Source organism: Heloderma suspectum, chromosome 2, assembly GCF_057233095.1.
Source record: "Heloderma suspectum isolate Gila_16-S chromosome 2, 16-S_ref, whole genome shotgun sequence".
Classification (NCBI taxonomy): Eukaryota; Metazoa; Chordata; class Lepidosauria; order Squamata; family Helodermatidae; genus Heloderma; species Heloderma suspectum.
The window spans coordinates 374,618,644-374,636,673 of NC_139459.1; the positions used below are offsets into that span (position 1 = coordinate 374,618,644).

The window sequence follows — 18,030 nt, forward strand, 5'->3', positions numbered from 1 at the left end:
ACATTTTACTGCCTGTGGCAAAGAACAAGATGATGCTCTCTCCTGTTCCATATACAAAACCCAACTGGACTGTTTCTTCAGCACTGACAATGGGACAGCATCCTCCGCTGCACCTGAAAGAGCAGGTTAGCTTAGGGGACGCAGGGCAGACCGCTTGGCACTCAGCTCTCTCCAACACCTGGCTGCCACCTCCCAGCACCTGCCGCCTGAGGCGACCACCTCACTCTGACTAATGGTAGGGCCGGCCCTGGGGAATAGATATGTATGTACAGCTGCCATTACAACAGAAGAAAACATGATAAATGTTCTGGTTTAACTTGTTTTCTGCCTATAAACATGGCTTTTATTATTCTGTACTGTTTCAGATTGTACAAGCATAGCCATTCTTGTTTTATGCTCCCCACTATCCTAACACCGTAAGGGCACAATCCTATCTATGCATGTTTAGACAGAAAAAAGTCCTACAACTCCCAGCATTCGCCAGCCAGCCATTTTGATTTTTTCTGTCTAAACATGCATAGGATTGTGCCGTAAGTGTCTCCATTTGGATGGGAATACAGAGGGGGCTTCCAGCATAGAATCATAGTATAGCTGGGTTGGAAGGGGCCTATAAGACCATGGAATCCATGTTTGTGATCTCTGTTTGTATAGAAAGGTACAGGTCAAGGTTGGGAGAAGAGCATGCAGGTGCTCTTTAAAATGGCTTCCGGTCCTTGAAGGAAAGTCATAACCGCTTGGACCCAAACCTGTTTCTCCTTCACTGTTTCTATGCTGCATCTTCCCACACTGTTCTTTCTTCTGCTTCAGCATGTGGGTTCTGTCTTTGTTCATTCAAGAAATAAATTTGGGAATTATTGTTATTAATACATCTAAAGCACCTAAAATGTACTAAGGACTGTGCACAGATTAAAGAACAAAACTGTCCCTGACCGCAGACTCACAATCTGTGACTGGGTGCAGACAACACAATAACCCAACTCACAGGTTGAGTGTGGGATTAGTGTGGGTTGTCATTGAAGCGTGGGTTGTTGAATCCAGCTATGCTAACAAACTAGGGTTTGTTAACCATGAACAACCCATAAAGAGAACCCATGGTTTATTGTTGCGTCGTGAACTGTGGGTTGTTTGTGGTTAACAAACTATGGTTTATTAGTGCAGCTGGGTTCAGACAGCACAATAACCCATGTTTCAACGGCAACACACACTCAACCCATACTCAAGCCTTGAGCGTGGGTTATCGTGTTGTCTGAACCCAGAAATGAATGCTGAGGATTAAGGAAAGCAAGCAAATTCAGGTACTGACTGTTGAAATGGTAACATCTCCGCAGTATCATCACAGCTGGATACGTGGGTCTTACTGCCTTTAAACACACATCTGACCCAACAGCATGCTTCTCTTCAGCTCTTCAGTGCAGTGAACGGCCAGATGGGGGGCCATTCTCCCCCATTCTGCACCCTGCATGTATGCTAATACCAGGAGGGAGGTATTGGCAGGCTCGAAGGGACCCCAAGGTTTGCAGAGGTCACAAAAGTTCTTTGGGGAGCAATCCTAGACAGTGCCTGAGGGGCCATAGGGTATTTCGGATTCCTGATCTGAGGTTGGAGACAGCGCCCAGAGGTGGGAATTAGAGCTCCAATCCTCCCTCCCCCTCATGGCGGGTGTGGAAAGAACCCCACCGGCTGCCTCTTTGAGGTTGGGAACTTGACCTCGGAGAAGGGGGGGCTCAGGGGGAGGAGGCCAGGATGCGAGCTATGCTGAGGCCTCTCCAGCATCCTTTCCTCTTGCCTCCGATGCGCCCTAGCTTGAGGGCCTTCTCTGCAGTGGCCCCACACCTTTGGAACAAACTGCCATTGGAGGTCCTCCATGCTCCATCATTGCAGACTTTTAAGAAGGCCTTGAAAACATATTATTTTACTGTGGCCTTCTCTTGATACGACTATTGTCGCTGTTCCTGCTGTTAACATCGTTGTTGGTTTTATTGTTGGCTTTTGTTGTTGTGTAGTTTTTATGTATTTATCACTTTTAATATTTTAACTGGTTTTATGTATTTTATTGCTGTGAGCCACCTTGGGAGGGCTTCTGCCCTGAAAGGCAGCCAAGAAATATTTTACATAAATAATAAAGGAAGAAAAAGCCTGTCTAGCAAGATTTACAAGGCAGGAGGCAAAGATCGCTCTGCCACCCTCCCACCCTGCATTGGATGATCATAAGTCTCTGGGTCTGGGGGCTTATGATCATTGAGGGCACTCCCACTGGATTGTGCCTTTACAGGGGAGGGAAATCCTAAGGGGAGGGACCCCCCAAACTTCCCAATGATTCCTGAGCACGCTCAGTTGGCATGGGGATATGGACGGACTGTTTGGGGGGGGGGTGGAATGGAGTTGCTGGAATTCTGAACGGCAGTATTCCACACTGGGTCTAAGCTATTGGCTTTTGCAACATCTTTTCATAGATATGTATCATGTGAAGGAGCAGTTTTGCATCTCCTGCCAATTTACTGAACAGTTGCAGTGGATGAGCTTGTGTTTGAATGTCAAACGTAGATGTATCCTGCAGGGGAGGCTGGTGGCTCCGATTTTGGGGGGGCGTCCATTCTGGGTTTTAGTTACAACCAGCCAGAAGTCTAAAGGAGCTATCCACGGTGCTGAAACCTATCCCCAAAATGAGTCCAGAACCTTGGATAGCTCCTGTAGACTTTCGGCTGGTTGTAACTAAAACCCAGAATGGAATCTCTGCCCCACCAAAATCAGAACCACCAGCTTCCCCTGGTAACCTGTAAACCAGGAGTGCTGAACCTAAGGTTTCTGGGCCAGCTCTGGCCAACATAAGATGCTCAATCCAGCCTGCGGGGGTTTTCAAGATGGCCATACCCCTGGCTCCACCCTCTATCCCCCAACGATCAATCGTTGGCCAATCTTGCAGCTTTTGTGCAGTTTCCCCCCCATTCTAAAAGGTCAGAGTGTCTGTCCTAAGATTTAGTTATTCCCAGTAAGAACTTTCAGCTACAATATGCTGGTGTTTTTAATTTTAGCCCCAGGTAAGCATATATAGGGGTTGTAGCTTTAGGCTCCATATATACTTACCTGGGAGCAAGCCCCATTGAACCCAATGGGAATTACTTCTGAGGAGACATGTATAGGATTGTGCTCTAAATATAAAGAACCATAAAGAAAACCTCCAAGCAGCTAATGAATTTAACTTCTATTTTTGTCTTTAAGGTAAACGGAGCTGGGGGTGGGGTGGGGATGTTAAATTTATTATTTCCTCTGTCAAGAACTGGATTTAAACTTGATTCATTTTTAAGAACATAAGAGGAGCCCTGCTGGATCAAACCAAGGGTCCATTTAATCCAGCATTCTGCACACCCAGTGGCCGGCGAGCTGCCCCTGGGAAAGCCACAAGCAGGACACGAGTGCAACAGCACCCTCCTGCCCATGTTCCCCAGCAACTGGTGTACATAGGCAATTTGTCTTTGTGTTGGGAAAATTAATACCATTAACTCTACAGTGAAAGGCAAAAGGAAGAGGGGCCAAGAGCAAGATGGATGGATGATATTCTGGAGGTGACGTGGGGGAGCTGGGGGTGGCGACGGCCGACAGGGAGCTCTGGCGTGGGCTGGTCCGTGAAGTCACGAAGAGTCAGAAGCGACTGAACGAATAAACAACAAAACAACTCCTAGGTTACTGTATAGGAGAGCAGCCAGAAAGAAAGATGGACAGACATTTTATTATTTATTTATTACATTTTTATACCATCCAATAGCTGAACCTCTCTGGGCAGTTCACAAAAATTAAAACCATAAAATACAAGGCAATAAAATATAGACGACAAAATACAATAAACACGTTTAAACGTTTAAAACTAACCTACTTGGAGCGAAACAGGTTAAGATCGAGACATCCAGCCATTTATATGGCTAAAGCTCTTCTAGAAGATGATTTCAATATCCACAACACGTGGAAACAACATTGGCTAGGAAACTGCCCTCCACAATGTCGAAGCCTGCCCTGCATCTTGGAAAAACCACCTGGATTTGACCAGCCCCCTGCGATAGGGACAACCTTGAACCGAATTCGCACGGGTCATGGTAGATGTGCAGATGCCCTTTATAAATGAGGCAAAACAACATCAAATTGTGATTGTGGGGCTGAAAAACAAACTATCCAACATATAGTGAACCCCCCAGAGAGCTTCGGCTATTGGGCGGTATAGAAATAAATAAATAAAAATAATAGTGACAGAGTGTCAAAACCGAGCCTACAATGGAGACTTTGCTGATTTCCTGGCTGTGACAACTGAAGTAAAAAAAACTCTTATCTGTAACGTAGACATACGTTTGTAATATTCCTGTCTATATTTTATATTTTACATTTCATATTGACTGCGCTCTATGTTTTTATTGTAATGCGATGTAAATGTGCCACACGATAAACAAACAAACAAACGTTTAAAACTACCATATAAAAGCACAAATAACAGAACAACAGAAGCTGGCAGCCATGCAAAAATATAAAATGCAATATAAACGTCACTATAAAAATAAATCTGCTACAATATAAAAATAAAAGTAACCCAACAGAAGCTTGCAGCGGCGCAAAAATTTAAAACACAAGACCAGCTATAAAACAAACTGAAAAACTGAAATGCCTGGGAGGAAAAAACAAAACAAACAAAAAAAACTCAACCGCCTGACGCGTCTCCCTTTTGGAGCACGGCGCTCTGCACAAGCGCAGGAGACCGCCCGGCCGCCGAATCTGGCTGGCCGGAAGGGAGCCCCCCCCCCCCGTCTTGGCGCGGCGAGCGAGCGGGCGAGCGGCGCGGCTGCCGGCAGAGGGCTCTGAGCCTGCCCGCGAGGCGGCCCCTGGGCGGCCGCGCCCGCCTCGTCTCCTCTGGCCGGGCTTGGCCGCGGAGGAGGAAGGGGCTGAGCTTCGCGCCGGGCGGCGGCGGCGGCGCTTGCGTCCGGGGTGCCGCGGCGGCAGGCGGGCGCGGGAGGGAAGCAAAGAGCCCCGGCGGGCGCCGCCGCCCAGGGAGAAGGGGCCTCGGGCTGCGATTCCGCGCCCCGCCCCGGACGTCCCCGGGGCGCAGGCGCAAGGCTGCAGCCACGGGGCCCCCGCCCCGCGCCCGGCTCCGCATCTCGCTTGTCGCGTTCAGTCGGGGCAGGGACGAAGCCCCCGAGCGGGCGCCCCCGCCTCGTCTCGTCCGCGCAGTAAACGCGCGGGCGGGGGCGGGGGCGGCAGACGCGGCGCGCCCGCGAGATCAGGGGGGCAGGGCCGAAAGGACGGAGCGCAGCCGCCCTGGCCGGGTCCGCTCAGAAGCCCGCCCCGCCCCGCCCCGCCCGGCGGCGCTTGCAGGCGGGGTGGCGCCGCGCCTCTCCCGCGGTGAGCGAGGGAGCGACTTCGTGCCTTTATCTGACCGTTATGATCCCCCCCTCGCGTATCTTTATCTTGTTAATATTCACAGCTCCGCTTCTCGTATCTTTGTAATTCCGCCCGTTATGACTTAATGTTTATGATTCCCTTCACTCACGCTTTTATCGTTCACATATTTGTGAGTTTAATCGTTATAATTCCCCCTCCCATATTTTTACATTTCTAATATTTATCGTCGTAATCTTTATAATTCGCCTTCTCGCGTCTTGAAAATTCCAACCTTTAGCATCGTAGCCTTTATAATTCCCCCTCACATCTTTATAATTCCAGCTTTAATAATTTTAGTCCTTAAAATTCCTGCCTCTCACATCGTTTTAATTCCAATCTTTATCATTTTAATATTTATAATTCCCCCCTCATATCCTTATAATTCTAATTGTTTTACTTTTAATATTTAGAATTCCCCCTTCACATTTTAATAATTCCAGTCTTTATCATTTTAACATTTATAATTCCCTCCTCTCATATCTTTATAATTCTAATCTGTTGAATTTTAATCTTTATAATTCCTCCCTCACATTTTAATAATTCCAGTCTTTATCATTTTAACATTTATAATTCCCTCCTCTCATATCTTTATAATTCTAATCTGTTGAATTTTAATCTTTATAATTCCTCCCTCACATTTTAATAATTCCAATCTTTATCATTTTAATATTTATAATTTCCCTTCTCACATCTTTATCATTCTAATCTTTTTACTTTTAATTATTAAAATCCCCCCTTCACATTTTAATAATTCCAATCTTTGTCATTTTAACATTTATAATTCCCTCCTCTCATATCTTTATAATTCTAATCCGCTGAATTTTAATCTTTATAATTTCTGCGTCCTACATTTTTATAATTCCAGTCTTTATAATTTAATATTTATAATTCCCCCCTCTCATATCTATCTGACCATCCATCAATTTCTTTTTTCTTTCACAGCTCCCTTTCTTTTTCTCTCCCCAGATGGGCCCAAACATCTAGGGAAGTACAGGAACAAGAGGAATGGATGGAACACACCTGAGTCAGGTAAGGAATATGAGGAATGGGGTGTATGGTGGTGGACAGTGACTAGGGGTTTATACCCAAAATATTCTTAACTCCCAGTCCAGGCCAACACCAGCCCATTTTTTAAGGTAGCCTTGAGGCGTTCTTTTCTGCTGCCAGTCTGTGTATAATGGATCTATTAACTGTTTAGCTCAAGGAGTTACGTTGGAAGCTGAGTAATTAGCGGAAGGGATTTTGCACCCTCCAAGGTATTCCAAAGCTCTTAATTGTTCTAGAGCACTTCTGGACCAAGGTGCAATCCTTTTGAGCAACTTCATAACAGGCAGAAATCCAACAGGTGCTGAAAGAGGCACATGTTAAGTTTCCCGCTGCCAGAGGAAACTATGAAAAAGCGGGGGCTACCGTGGTGGTGATGATCAAGCATTTATGTAGTGCTTCTAAATTGGGGCTGGGCAACACACGGCCCAAAAAATCAGCAAAAAAAGAAAAAAAACCTCCATCAATTCTGTGGCAAACTGCTGTGTAGGCTTACCAAGGACAAGTTTAGCTTGAAAACAAGCTAGATTTGTCCTTGGTAAGCTGCTTGGGTTTTTTTCCCTCCTTTTTTGCTGCCATTGCCTCTGCAAGAACCACCCAAAGAGGTTTTAAATAACTGATTAAGAATGCAACCCATGGGGTGGGGGGGTTAATTGGTCCCCAAACTTCCCAAAGTTGCTCACCCCTGTTCTAAATCTTCAGAGTGCTTCTTGTAATCCCCACAACAACCTTGTAAGGTACGCAGGAGGGTGAAAGAGCAGGTCATCTGACAGAGGCCAGGAATGAGTTGGGAAGTTACTATCTGTAACTCGGTCTCTTAGGGCACACGTCTATGCATGTTTAGTCAGAAAAAAGTGTACGATTCCCAGCATTCCTCAGCCAGCCATGTTGGCTGGGGAATGCTGGGAGTCGTAGGACTTCTTTTCTGTCTAAACATGCATAGGATTGTGCCCTTTGAGAGATGCAGATCTCTATGCTGCACCTACTAAATAGTCCCAGTGTAAAGGTTTTTTTCTTGGCTGATGTTTAAACGTCACGTTGTAGCTTATTATTGCATTTATTTATTTATTTATTTGCTAAAATGGGGCTCTGCTTTTGAAAATGGTCTGGAAACAACATTAAGTCCTGAGTAGGGCTGCAAGATTGTTAACTGGGACGGGGCGGTGTGAGCATCTTGCTCTGCTGTTTCGGCATCTGACTGCGGGGCTTCCAGTCTGTTTCTGGGACCAATTCAAAGCAGTAGTTTTCACCTATAAAGCCCCAAACAGCTTGGGACCAAGTTACCTGAAGGATCACCTCCTCCCTCATGTATCCTAAACAGACCCTGATCTAAGGCCTTTCTGCAGGTGCCCCCACCAAATGAGGTGTAGCCAGTGGTACTTGAGATAAGGGCCTTTTCTGTGGTGGCACTGCTCTCCTCAGAGAGACTCACCGGGCGTAGAATCCCACATGAGGCATATTTACAGTAGGCAAATTCACATGAATGGGTTGTTGTTTATTCATTGTCGCCTCCGACTCTTCGTGACTTCATGGACCAGCCCACGCCAGAGCCGGCCGTCACCACCCCCAGCTCCCCCAAGGTCGAGACCGTCACCTCCAGAATGTCATCTATCCACCTTGCCCTTGGTTGGCCCCTCTTCCTTTTGCCTTCCAATTTCCCTAGCATCAGCATCTTTTCCAGGGTGTCCTGTCTTCTCATTATGTGGCCAAAGTACTTCAGTTTTGCCTTTAATATCATTCCCTCAAGGGAGCAGTCTGGCTTTATTTCCTGGAGTATGGACTGGTTTGATCTTCTTGCAGTCCAAGGCACTCTCAGAATTTTCCTCCAGCACCACAGTTCAAAAGCATCTATCTCCCTTCTCTCAGCCTTCCTTATGGTCCAGCTCTCACAGCCATAGGTTACTACGGGGAATACCATTGCTTGAACTATGCGGACCTTTGTTGTCAGTGTGATGTCTCTGCTCTTAACTCTTTTATCAAGATTTGTCATTGCTCTCCTCCCAAAGAGTAAACATCTTCTGATTTCCTGGCTGCAGTCAGCATCTGCAGTAATTTTTGCGCCTAGAAATACAAGGTCTGTCACTGCCTCCACGTTTTCTCCCTCTATTTCCAGTTATCAATCAATTTGGTTGTCATAATCTTGGTTTTTTTGAGGTTTAACTGCAACCCAGCTTTTGCACTTTCTTCTTTCACTTCGTCATAAGGTTCCTCAATGGGACTCAAGTTAATCATGATTAAGTTAAGTTCCATTCATTTCAATGGGTCTACTCTAAGTAGGTCTTACATTGACTGTTACCCCAGATGCCTATTTTATAGAATTTTCAGCTCCAGGTGAAAACCTTGTTTTATTTTTTGTTTCCCCAAGCCTTTCAAAGTCGCTTTGATTGTTTTAAAATCTAAAATCTGCTTAAATGTATATCTCAGTGCTGCCGAGAGTTTTTGTTACACTGGTTTTCTACTCTGCTTTACATTTCCGTGCATATATGTTGTATTTTATTGTTAATTTTGTAAGCCGCCCAGAGGACTTGGTTGCTGGGTGGCATATAAATAAAATTAATAAGTATTATTTTTTAAAAATTACTGGATTTCTTAGGGCGCAACCTTCTTGGGACTACCGTCAGCCTCTGAACTTGGAGGCTGATGGGCATGCTATGCAGAGCATAGGTTATCTTTTTTGCCCTTCTAGCTAGGGCTCTGCGGAGGGGGAGGGAAGGAGGCAGGGGAGGGCTGAGGAGAGAGTGTATCTCTGCTTCCCTAGTCCCCTCCCCGCCCATGGAACCGCCCCCCATCCTTCCTCTCCAAGGTCGCTTTTGCGAGCTCGGAAAGGCAGCGGGTGCAGTTCTCTTCATGCCCACTGTGAGGGGGAGAGGGAGGGGAGCTCGGATTCCTGGCTCCAAGTTTGGAGCACTCTCTGCGACCTCGGATCCAGGAATCTGAACTATCTTCTGGCCCCTGAGATGCTGTCTAGGGGCCATAGGATTGCTCTCTACATGCATTTTTTTTTGTTATGCTACCCATCAATCTATCCAAGTATAGACTGGTACAAAATAACTCGGTAATGCTTATAATTTCTTCCAGCAGCAGAAACCTTTTTGTTCCAAAAACCATTTGCTTGTTGCTTATGCCCGTTTTGGGGTCTTATTTTTCCTGCTGTTGAATCATGTCATGCTTTATTTTATAGGCTGCCCTGTGTGTGTTTTTTAAAACTGTTCTTTAAAGTTCTGTTTAAGGCTCTGCCATGCTAAACACAATTCCTAGGGAACCAGTGTGGTGTCATGGCTAGAGCTGCCTACCCCAACCTGGTGCTCTCTGCATGTTCTTGGACAAAAACTCCTAGCGTTCCTGAGTCTGTTGACCCTCATGGCTGGGGCGGATGGGACTTGAGGGCACCAGGTTGGGGAAGGCCGGGTTAGCGTGTTGGACTTTGGATAGGGAGACCAGCATTCTCACTTGCCTGTAAAGGTCCCTCGGTGACCTTAGTTCCGTCACACTAACACATTCTAACTGACCTCACAGGGTTGTTGTGTGGATACAAATGTGTTTTTTTGGTGGGGGAGAGAAATAAATATTTTGGAAGTCTCAGAACATACAACCCCCCCCCCCCAAATACCCCAATTTGAGAAATAAATAGTTTGGTTTTCTGTTAATAAATTCTAGAAGTACCTCATAAGGAATCCCAGCGTTCAGTAATTCTGCTAATTATTTTTCTCCTTTCTTTCAGGATGTTGGGGGCCTAGGAAACTGGTGAGTTTGGGGCTCCTTTTTGCACATTTCATCTCTGGCTAAGTTGAGAACAGGCCCTGAATTGGCCTCATTGATCTCCTGCTGTGGAAGGAACAGCCCTATCCTGTCAGGTCCACAGCAGGACAGGAGCTCAGCCTCCTATTCCAGGAGCCCCCAACCTTTTTGGGCCCGTGGGCACATTTGGGAATTTGAGATACTGCTGTGGGCACCACCACAAAATGCCCAATCTGTGGATCTCCCCTTTTGCATCTGCCTGTCACGTCTGTGGATCTTAGATCTTATTCAGCAAAAACCTCTGTTTCATGTCTGTTGGAGATCACAACATCCCTTTAATAAGGGTTCATAGAATCATAGACTAGTAGGGTTGGAAGGGGCCTATAAGACCATCGAGTCCAACCCCAGGTTTGTCTGATTCAGCTAATTGCTGGTGGTGCAACATAGCTAATCCTTTTTGTAAACAAATGTGTTGGCATAGTTTTACCGAAAGCTCTTACTGCCAGTAGCTAAGCCTTAGGAGAAGCATTTCAGCATTTTGGAATTGGGGGAAAACAGCACAAAAGTTGGGTGTCAGGGTTCCTCTTATGACTTGGACTCCCTGAGCAACTCTTTAAGGATCTCTTGCCTCCTTAAGATTCTCCCCTTCCTCCTTTTACCTTCCCCTTCCCAGTAACATGGAGTTTAGGCTGTAGGTGTTGGGAGACTGACCCTCTAGACACAGGATTTGACCACAACAGTTTACTGGTAAATTAAAGCAAGCACATTACAACTAAAGGTATTTGCACAATAGAGCTGAGTGATACAAAAGGCATTAAAAGAAAACAAAACTTGCAAAACACAAGTTCCTTTATCCTAGCTGTACTTAAGACTTCTCCAGGCTGCTTCTTCCTGCTTCCTCTTCAGGCTCTGGTCTCCCCAACTCTGCTGTTACTGGCATTCTCCCTGTCTTGATATACCCTCCTCCCTCAAAACCAAAAGTACTGCTTCAAACCTGAAGAAATGAAGCTTAACTGGGGAAATGAAACTACTCTTCTCAAGGATCCCCCTTCCCAACAAAAACTCCAGGCCTCTAAGCCTGACCATTTTTTCCCCTTTGCCTCTGTAGGCCTCAAACCTTCACACCCGGACACCACCAAACAATCGAGGGAAAGGGAGCAGGGTTGCAGGAAGGGGGCGTGGCCCTCTGGGGAACCTAGGAGGGCCAGATTTGGTCTGCAGATGTGAAGTTCTGCACCCCTGCGCTATGGGAATCCATGTCTCTGCTTCATGTGTCATTTCGTAGATGAACCATTGTTCTGGGAAAGAGAAGGAGATGCAGTCACCAACAGAGAGGCTGGAGGAGAGAAGAGACCACTTGGAATCCTAGGAAAGGGACTCAAGAGGTACAGCTTGATGGACAGCATTTTAAAAAATCTTTTTAATTTCCTTTCTCTAGCAGGGAAGGTGCTGCAGTTCCCAAAACTCAGTCAGGCTTGGTGGAGCTGGAACGGGGACCCAGCAATCTCTCGGACCAAGCGTGTGCTGTTCAGGATGAGCTTCCAGGATGCAATGGTAACATTTTTTTTATTTAAAATCTTTGTACTCTGCTTCTCAGCCGAAACCACAAAGCCTAGATTTTAGCCAATTGATATCCTTCCCTCATAACCAATTCCTCTTCTAGGTTTTACAGCAGGGGTGGGCGACACGCAGCCCGCGAGTTGTAAGCAGCCTCCCTGGCCTTTTCTGGGGGCCCCGCTGCCCTGCTACTGCTGATGCCACCGAAGTCACCTTCTGGTAATACAGGAAGCCTTCTGGGACGGTGACTTTGCTTCCCAACAAGGTGCACGGGAAGCTGAAAATCTGTTTTTGTTCCTGTTTTAAAGGCAAATTGTTGCTCCTTTGACACTACTGCACCACCAAATTTTGGCAGCAAATTTAGCAGCATGGCAGATGCAGAGGTGCGGCCCCATGACCCCCACAGAGTTGCTCAGGCCTGCTTTACAGGGGCCACTCTTAAAGAGAAGACTTAGCCTATCCTTCTCCTGGACATGCTAGTTTTCTATGTGCAGGGAAGTTTTTTCCTCTTTTTTTAAATATGGAAGAGCTTTTTGTCATGGGAGCCCTGTCCTGCAGTCTGAAGTGATACAGACAAGACATAATTTTATTACCTCAGTGAAAACTAGGCCGTTACACATTGCTTTAGTAAATAGAAAAGATTTACTAATCTTTTAGTAAACCACCCTAAAAATTTACGCCGTCACCCATCATCTGTCTGAATTAAAGGAAGAGTTGGGCTAGTTGAGATGGCCGCATCCAGTTCGAATTGGCTGAGATCCGTAGTTGCCTCATCCAGCCTTGTATTTAACAACTTCCTTGTTGCCTTAGGCGACCAGGAATTCGATGCAGGCAAGCAAGTCTCTCTCTCCCTCTTCTGCCAGCCTGTTTGGTTTCTGTCTGGGCTATGGAGAAAGGGAAGGTTGCCCCTCAGCTCTGTCCCTCCTCTTCCAGTCGTTGTTTGAAGGCTGTTTTTTTAAATTCAGCTGCTAAGAGGCTAGTATCCTGTGTTTCCATGCTGGTCATGGAGAAGGGGACTTTCCCTCCTCTGTGGCCAGTATGGAAAGACAGGCTTCTACCCTCTTTACAAGCGAAAAAAATTTTTGTGCAAGTTTTATGGAATTATTTATAATGGGTGTGCAATGCCCAGGGGTTGGGGGGCATATTGCCCCCCCCGACCCACCAGGGGCCACACCCGTCCCCTGCTGCTGTCAAATTTGCCGCTGAAATTAGGCGGTGCTGCAGTGGAGGCTGGTGGCTCTGATTTTGGTGGGGCTGTGAATCCATTCCAGGTTTCAGTCAGAACCAGCCAGAATTCTAAAGGAGGTATCCAAAGTGCTGACCCCACCCCCAAAATAGGTTCAGCACCTTGGACTGCGCCTTTAGAGTTCTGGCTGGTTCTGGCTGAAACCCGGAATGGATTCAAAGCCCCACCAAAATCAGAGCCACCAGCCTCCACTGCATGGTGCGGGCCCCCAAAAGGCCCGCAGGCCATGTGTTACCACTGATTTACAAGGTTGGCCTCATCTCTCTGTATGGCATCTAAATGCTTTATCCAGATGGCCCCAATTGTGCTCCAGGAGAAGTTGAGACTCTTTTCCCCCCATGTACGCACATTTTACCTGTCTCTGTTCTCACCTTATTTCGGTAGGTCAGGCGTGGGTGATGGAGAAGGAGGAGGAAGAAGAGGAAGCATCTCCCAACGTGGAGAGTTCTGAACAGTTAGATGTATCTGGGAAACTGTTAGGAAAAGTAAAAAATGAAGTGTTCCAGATTCCTGAGCAGGAGGAGAGTTTGGAAAAGTTGCGAAAACTAGAAAAGCAAGGCAGCAGTGATGGGAATAAGCCAGTTCTTCTTGGGGCAGGCAACAGAAATAGCGCAAATAATTCCAAGAGGCAGCTGACCTGCAGCAGGTGCGGGAAAAGCTTCAGCAACAGCTCCAATCTTATCGCTCACGAGAGAATCCACACGGGGGAGAAACCGTACAAGTGTCTTAGCTGTGGGAAGAGCTTTGGGAAGAAATCAACTCTCATTGCCCATGAGAGAATCCACACTGAGGAGAAACCCTATGAATGCTCCGTCTGTGGGAGGAGCTTCAGCCAGACCTCCAGCCTTATTGCCCACGAGAGAATTCACACGGAAGAGAAGCCCTATGAGTGTTCCGAGTGCGGGAGGAGCTTCAGCTTGAAATCGAGCCTGGTTGCCCACGAGAGAATCCACACAGGAGAGAAGCCCTACAAGTGCTCGGAGTGCGGGAAAAGCTTCAGCCAGAAATCCGCCCTTATTGCGCATGTGAGAACCCACAAAGGAGAAAAGCCCTATACCTGCTCGGTGTGTGGGAAAAGCTTCAGCCAGAGTTCGAATCTTATTGCACATGAAAGAATTCACACTGGAGAGAAACCGTACCAGTGTGCGGACTGTGGGAGAAGCTTCAACTGCAGCTCAAGTCTCATTCGGCACCAGAGGATCCACACAGAGGACAAACCCTATGAATGTTCAGATTGTGGGAAAAGCTTCAGCTGCAGTTCGAGCCTCATTAGACATCAGAGGACGCACACGGGAGAGAAACCCTACAAATGTGTGGACTGCGGCAAAACCTTTAGTGTGAGCTCCCAGCTTAGCGTGCATCAGAGAACCCACACGGGAGAGAAGCCATACGAATGCTCGGACTGTGGGAAAAGCTTCAGCGTGCGCTCCAGCCTTAGTGCCCACCAGAGAATCCACACGGGTAAGAAACCTTACAAATGTACAGACTGTCCCAAAAGTGTCTACTTGAGGTCCAGTCTCAATGCACACAAGCGGATGCATGGAGGAGAAAAGCCGTATGATTGTGCAGACTGCGGGAAGACCTTCACTTGCAGCTCAAGTCTCATTAGACATCAGAGAATTCACACGGGAGAGAAACCGTACAACTGCGCGGACTGTGGGAAAAGCTTCATTTTGAGTTCCAACCTCATTGCCCATCAGAGAACTCATACAGGAGAGAAACCATACCAGTGCCCGGACTGTGGCAAATTCTTCAGCGTGAGCTCACAGCTCAATGTACACCAGAGAACCCACACGGGAGAGAAGCCGTATGAATGCTCAGACTGTGGCAAGAGCTTCACATGTAGCTCAGGCCTTATTAGACATCAGAGGACCCACACAGGAGAGAAACCGTATCAGTGCTCTGAGTGCGGGAAAAGGTTCAACCTGAGTTCAAATCTCATTGCGCACCAGAAAACCCACACGGGAGACAAACCGTTTAAATGCGTGTACTGTGGGGAAAGTTTCTATACAAGGCCTAATTTTGTGGAGCATCATAAAACCAGCCATATGGATGCTCTAAATAGGAAAACAGATGGCAGCAATGTTAGTCTTGACCCCCAATCTATTAATTACCAAATAAACTATGTAGGATGGGATTGATAACGCTGAGGGAGAACAGCATGATCCACAGGAAAGTTCTGCACAAGCCCCATTGAAATGAATGGAAAGTGCTGTGCAGTTTCACTGGATTGTGTCCCAAACCTTTAACTTCGGACATCACAAAGCCATCTCTTGGATATGTGCAAAAATAATAATTATAATCATCTGTGTTTCTTTGATTCTGTGCCTTTTTTGTAACATTTAATTTTGAGGAAGTTTCCTGGCATGCTGAAAAGTGCAAGCAGGTTTTTTTTTACTTGATAATTTTGAATAGAAAGTTATGATGAAGCTTCATGTATCGAGGCACTAAATCAAGCAGGGGTGGGCAAACTTTTTTCGGTCAAGGGCCGCATTTCCTCATGGGTAATCTGTCAGGGGCCAAAAGTGGGTGGGTCATGTTTTTCTCTTTTCGCCACCCATTTTCTCTCCTTCTTCCTTCCCGCAGAGGAGGCTGCCAAGGGACAGATTGCTCTTGGCAGAGGTCCGAACTGATTGGATGCAGACAGCTTTTGTAATTCTGCAGAGGGCCTGAAATAAAAGTTGTAGACAAGGGGTCTGTTCACACAACATGCTAACCCACGCTCAGTGGTTGAGTGTGGGCTGCTTTGAACCAAGGGTTTTTGTTGAACCGGGGTTAGAGTGTTGTGTGAATGCATCCAGAGTGGCTTGTTAACCATGCAATGTGGCTTATTTTTCTCGAACAAGCCACATTGAGAACCCATGGTTTGTTGTTGGGTTTTTCAGGGTGGTTGACAAGCCACACTGCAGAGTTAACAAGACACCCTGGCTGCATTCAGACAACACAGTAACCCACCCTATGGAAAATGTGCTGCGTTCAGACAACATGCTAACCCAGGGTTCTATAAACAACCCATGGTTCAAAAGAACCCACACTCCACCACCGAGTGTGGGTTAGCATGTTGTGTGACCAGCCCCAAGGAATGAACAATAAAAATAATAACCACACACCTTTCTGTTTTTAAAAAAAAGGGAAATATGGGACCATTCTTTTTATGAGAAACATGTTTGAGATGTATAGGAACAACTTTTTTTCTAAATACCTCAATGCTTTTCAAGCTGGGGTAGCACAGAACTGAAGAGGGCAGTTCTCACAGGATATGTTAGCTGCTTAAAAACAAACGGTTGGTTGATCTACCTCTGGAAAGTACTTACTCCTTGGAATGTGTGTGTAGCAGGGGTGCACCCCAATCTGCCCTGTGCAGCCTCTTGGGGTTCCTCCTCCAAGGGGCGGGGCTTAGGCTCCAAGTCGCCACCACTGGAGGAATCCCTGCTGAGATGCTGAGTGCACACAAGACCTGGCTACTGTCTCCGATCTCAGTCCCAGCACCTGCTGCCTCTCATTTAAGATCAGAGCTAGCAGCGGGGCGGCCTGGGCTTTCTCAATGCTGGGGGGAGGCACAGTTAAGAACATAAGAGATGTGCTGGATCAGACCAAGGGTCATCTCGTCCAGCATTCTGTTCACACGGGCTGACCAGCTGTTGACTGGGAACCCACAAGCAGGACACGAATGCATCAGCACCCTCCTGCCCATGTTCCCCAGCAAGTGGTATACACAGGCATCCTGCCTCTGACACTAGAGGCAGCATAGAGCCATCAGCAGTTGTAGCCATCGATAGCCTTCTCTTCCAGGATAAGTTCTGTGCCTCCTTCCAACAAGAAGACAAAAAGGGAAAAGTGTATGGGGGGGGTGACATCAGGTGGGCCCCGCCTCCTCACACAATGTGAAGGGCGGGGCTACACCCCCTGATATATCTGGCCCATGGGGTGTGGGGTGCGTGGCAATCCGCCCCCCCCCCCCAAAAAGAGTTCTGAACCTGTTGTACAGGTTTGGAGCCTTGGGGTCAAGCTACGTGTTACTTTGAGATTCTAGAGCTCCTAACTGTTTCATACAGGCCACTGCCTCCCCTGCCCCAATTGGATTAGCACTATACGGTTCCAGCCCAGCCTATCTCAAGGAGCGCCTCCAGCAACACCAGACAGGCCACTTAACAAGATCAGCCTCGGATGGCCTTCTCTCTGTCCCATCAGCCAGGACAGCTAGGCTGGTGAGGATGAGGGAGAGGGTCTTCTCTGTGGTGGCCCCCACTCTGTGGAACTCCCTCCCTAGGGAACTCTGCCATGCCCCCTCTTTAATGAGCTTCCGCCACGCACTGAAAACTTGGTTATTCAGCCAGGCATTTGGGGTGGGTTGGGGTATTTTTAAATAATGTTTAATGTATAATTTTACTGTTTTAAATTGTACTGTTGTATGTCGTCCAGAGTGGCCGGGTGACCGGCCAGATGGGAGATTAAGAAATTTAATAAATAAAAAAATATTTACAACCTTTATATATTGCACCACATCTAAGATTCCAGAGCAGTGAAGATAAAATGATTTTAAAAAACCCACAATATTTAAAACTTATTAAAAAACCAACAAACAGTACTGCTAAAAACTGGCTGGTCAATCAAGGAAGGCTTCCTGGAATAAAGCTGTTTTCAGGAGACGCCAGAAACAACACAGTGTTAGCACCTGCCTGACCTCCAGAGGCAGAGAGTTCCATCGAAAGGGGCCACCACAGTGAAGGCTCTTCTCTGGATGGACTCCAGTCGGGCCATAGGTCCTTGTGGAACCACCAGGAGATGCGCTCTGATGACTTTAGTGACTGGGCAGGTTGATAGGGGAGAAGGTGCTCTTTCAGGTATCCTGAGATGGCTATGGTACAATGAGAGGGTGGGGGGTCTAGACTTTTCCCATATGCTGTGGGATCCCTGATCCTGAGTTTCCCTAAATCCAGCTTGCCTGGGACCCACATGCCTTGGATCAGGGCCCCTGCAGGGTGAGAAACACTGGATCGCCTCCCCGGCTCCCCATGCCATGACTC

General features: G+C 47.1%; 1 protein-coding gene across 1 annotated transcript in view; it reads left to right on the top strand.

The window, feature by feature from the left end:
* The window catches only part of LOC146356191 (uncharacterized), a 53,483-nt gene extending 35,674 nt beyond the window's left edge, over window positions 1-17,809 (top strand). Inside the window, 5 exon segments of the mRNA XM_084830034.1 lie at window positions 4,712-5,480; window positions 6,403-6,447; window positions 10,184-10,206; window positions 11,639-11,754; window positions 13,388-17,809. Of these exon segments, the coding sequence (XP_084686160.1) occupies window positions 4,712-5,480; window positions 6,403-6,447; window positions 10,184-10,206; window positions 11,639-11,754; window positions 13,388-15,144 (2,710 nt within the window). The 3' untranslated portion in view covers window positions 15,145-17,809.
* The last annotated feature ends 221 nt before the right edge of the window (window positions 17,810-18,030 follow it).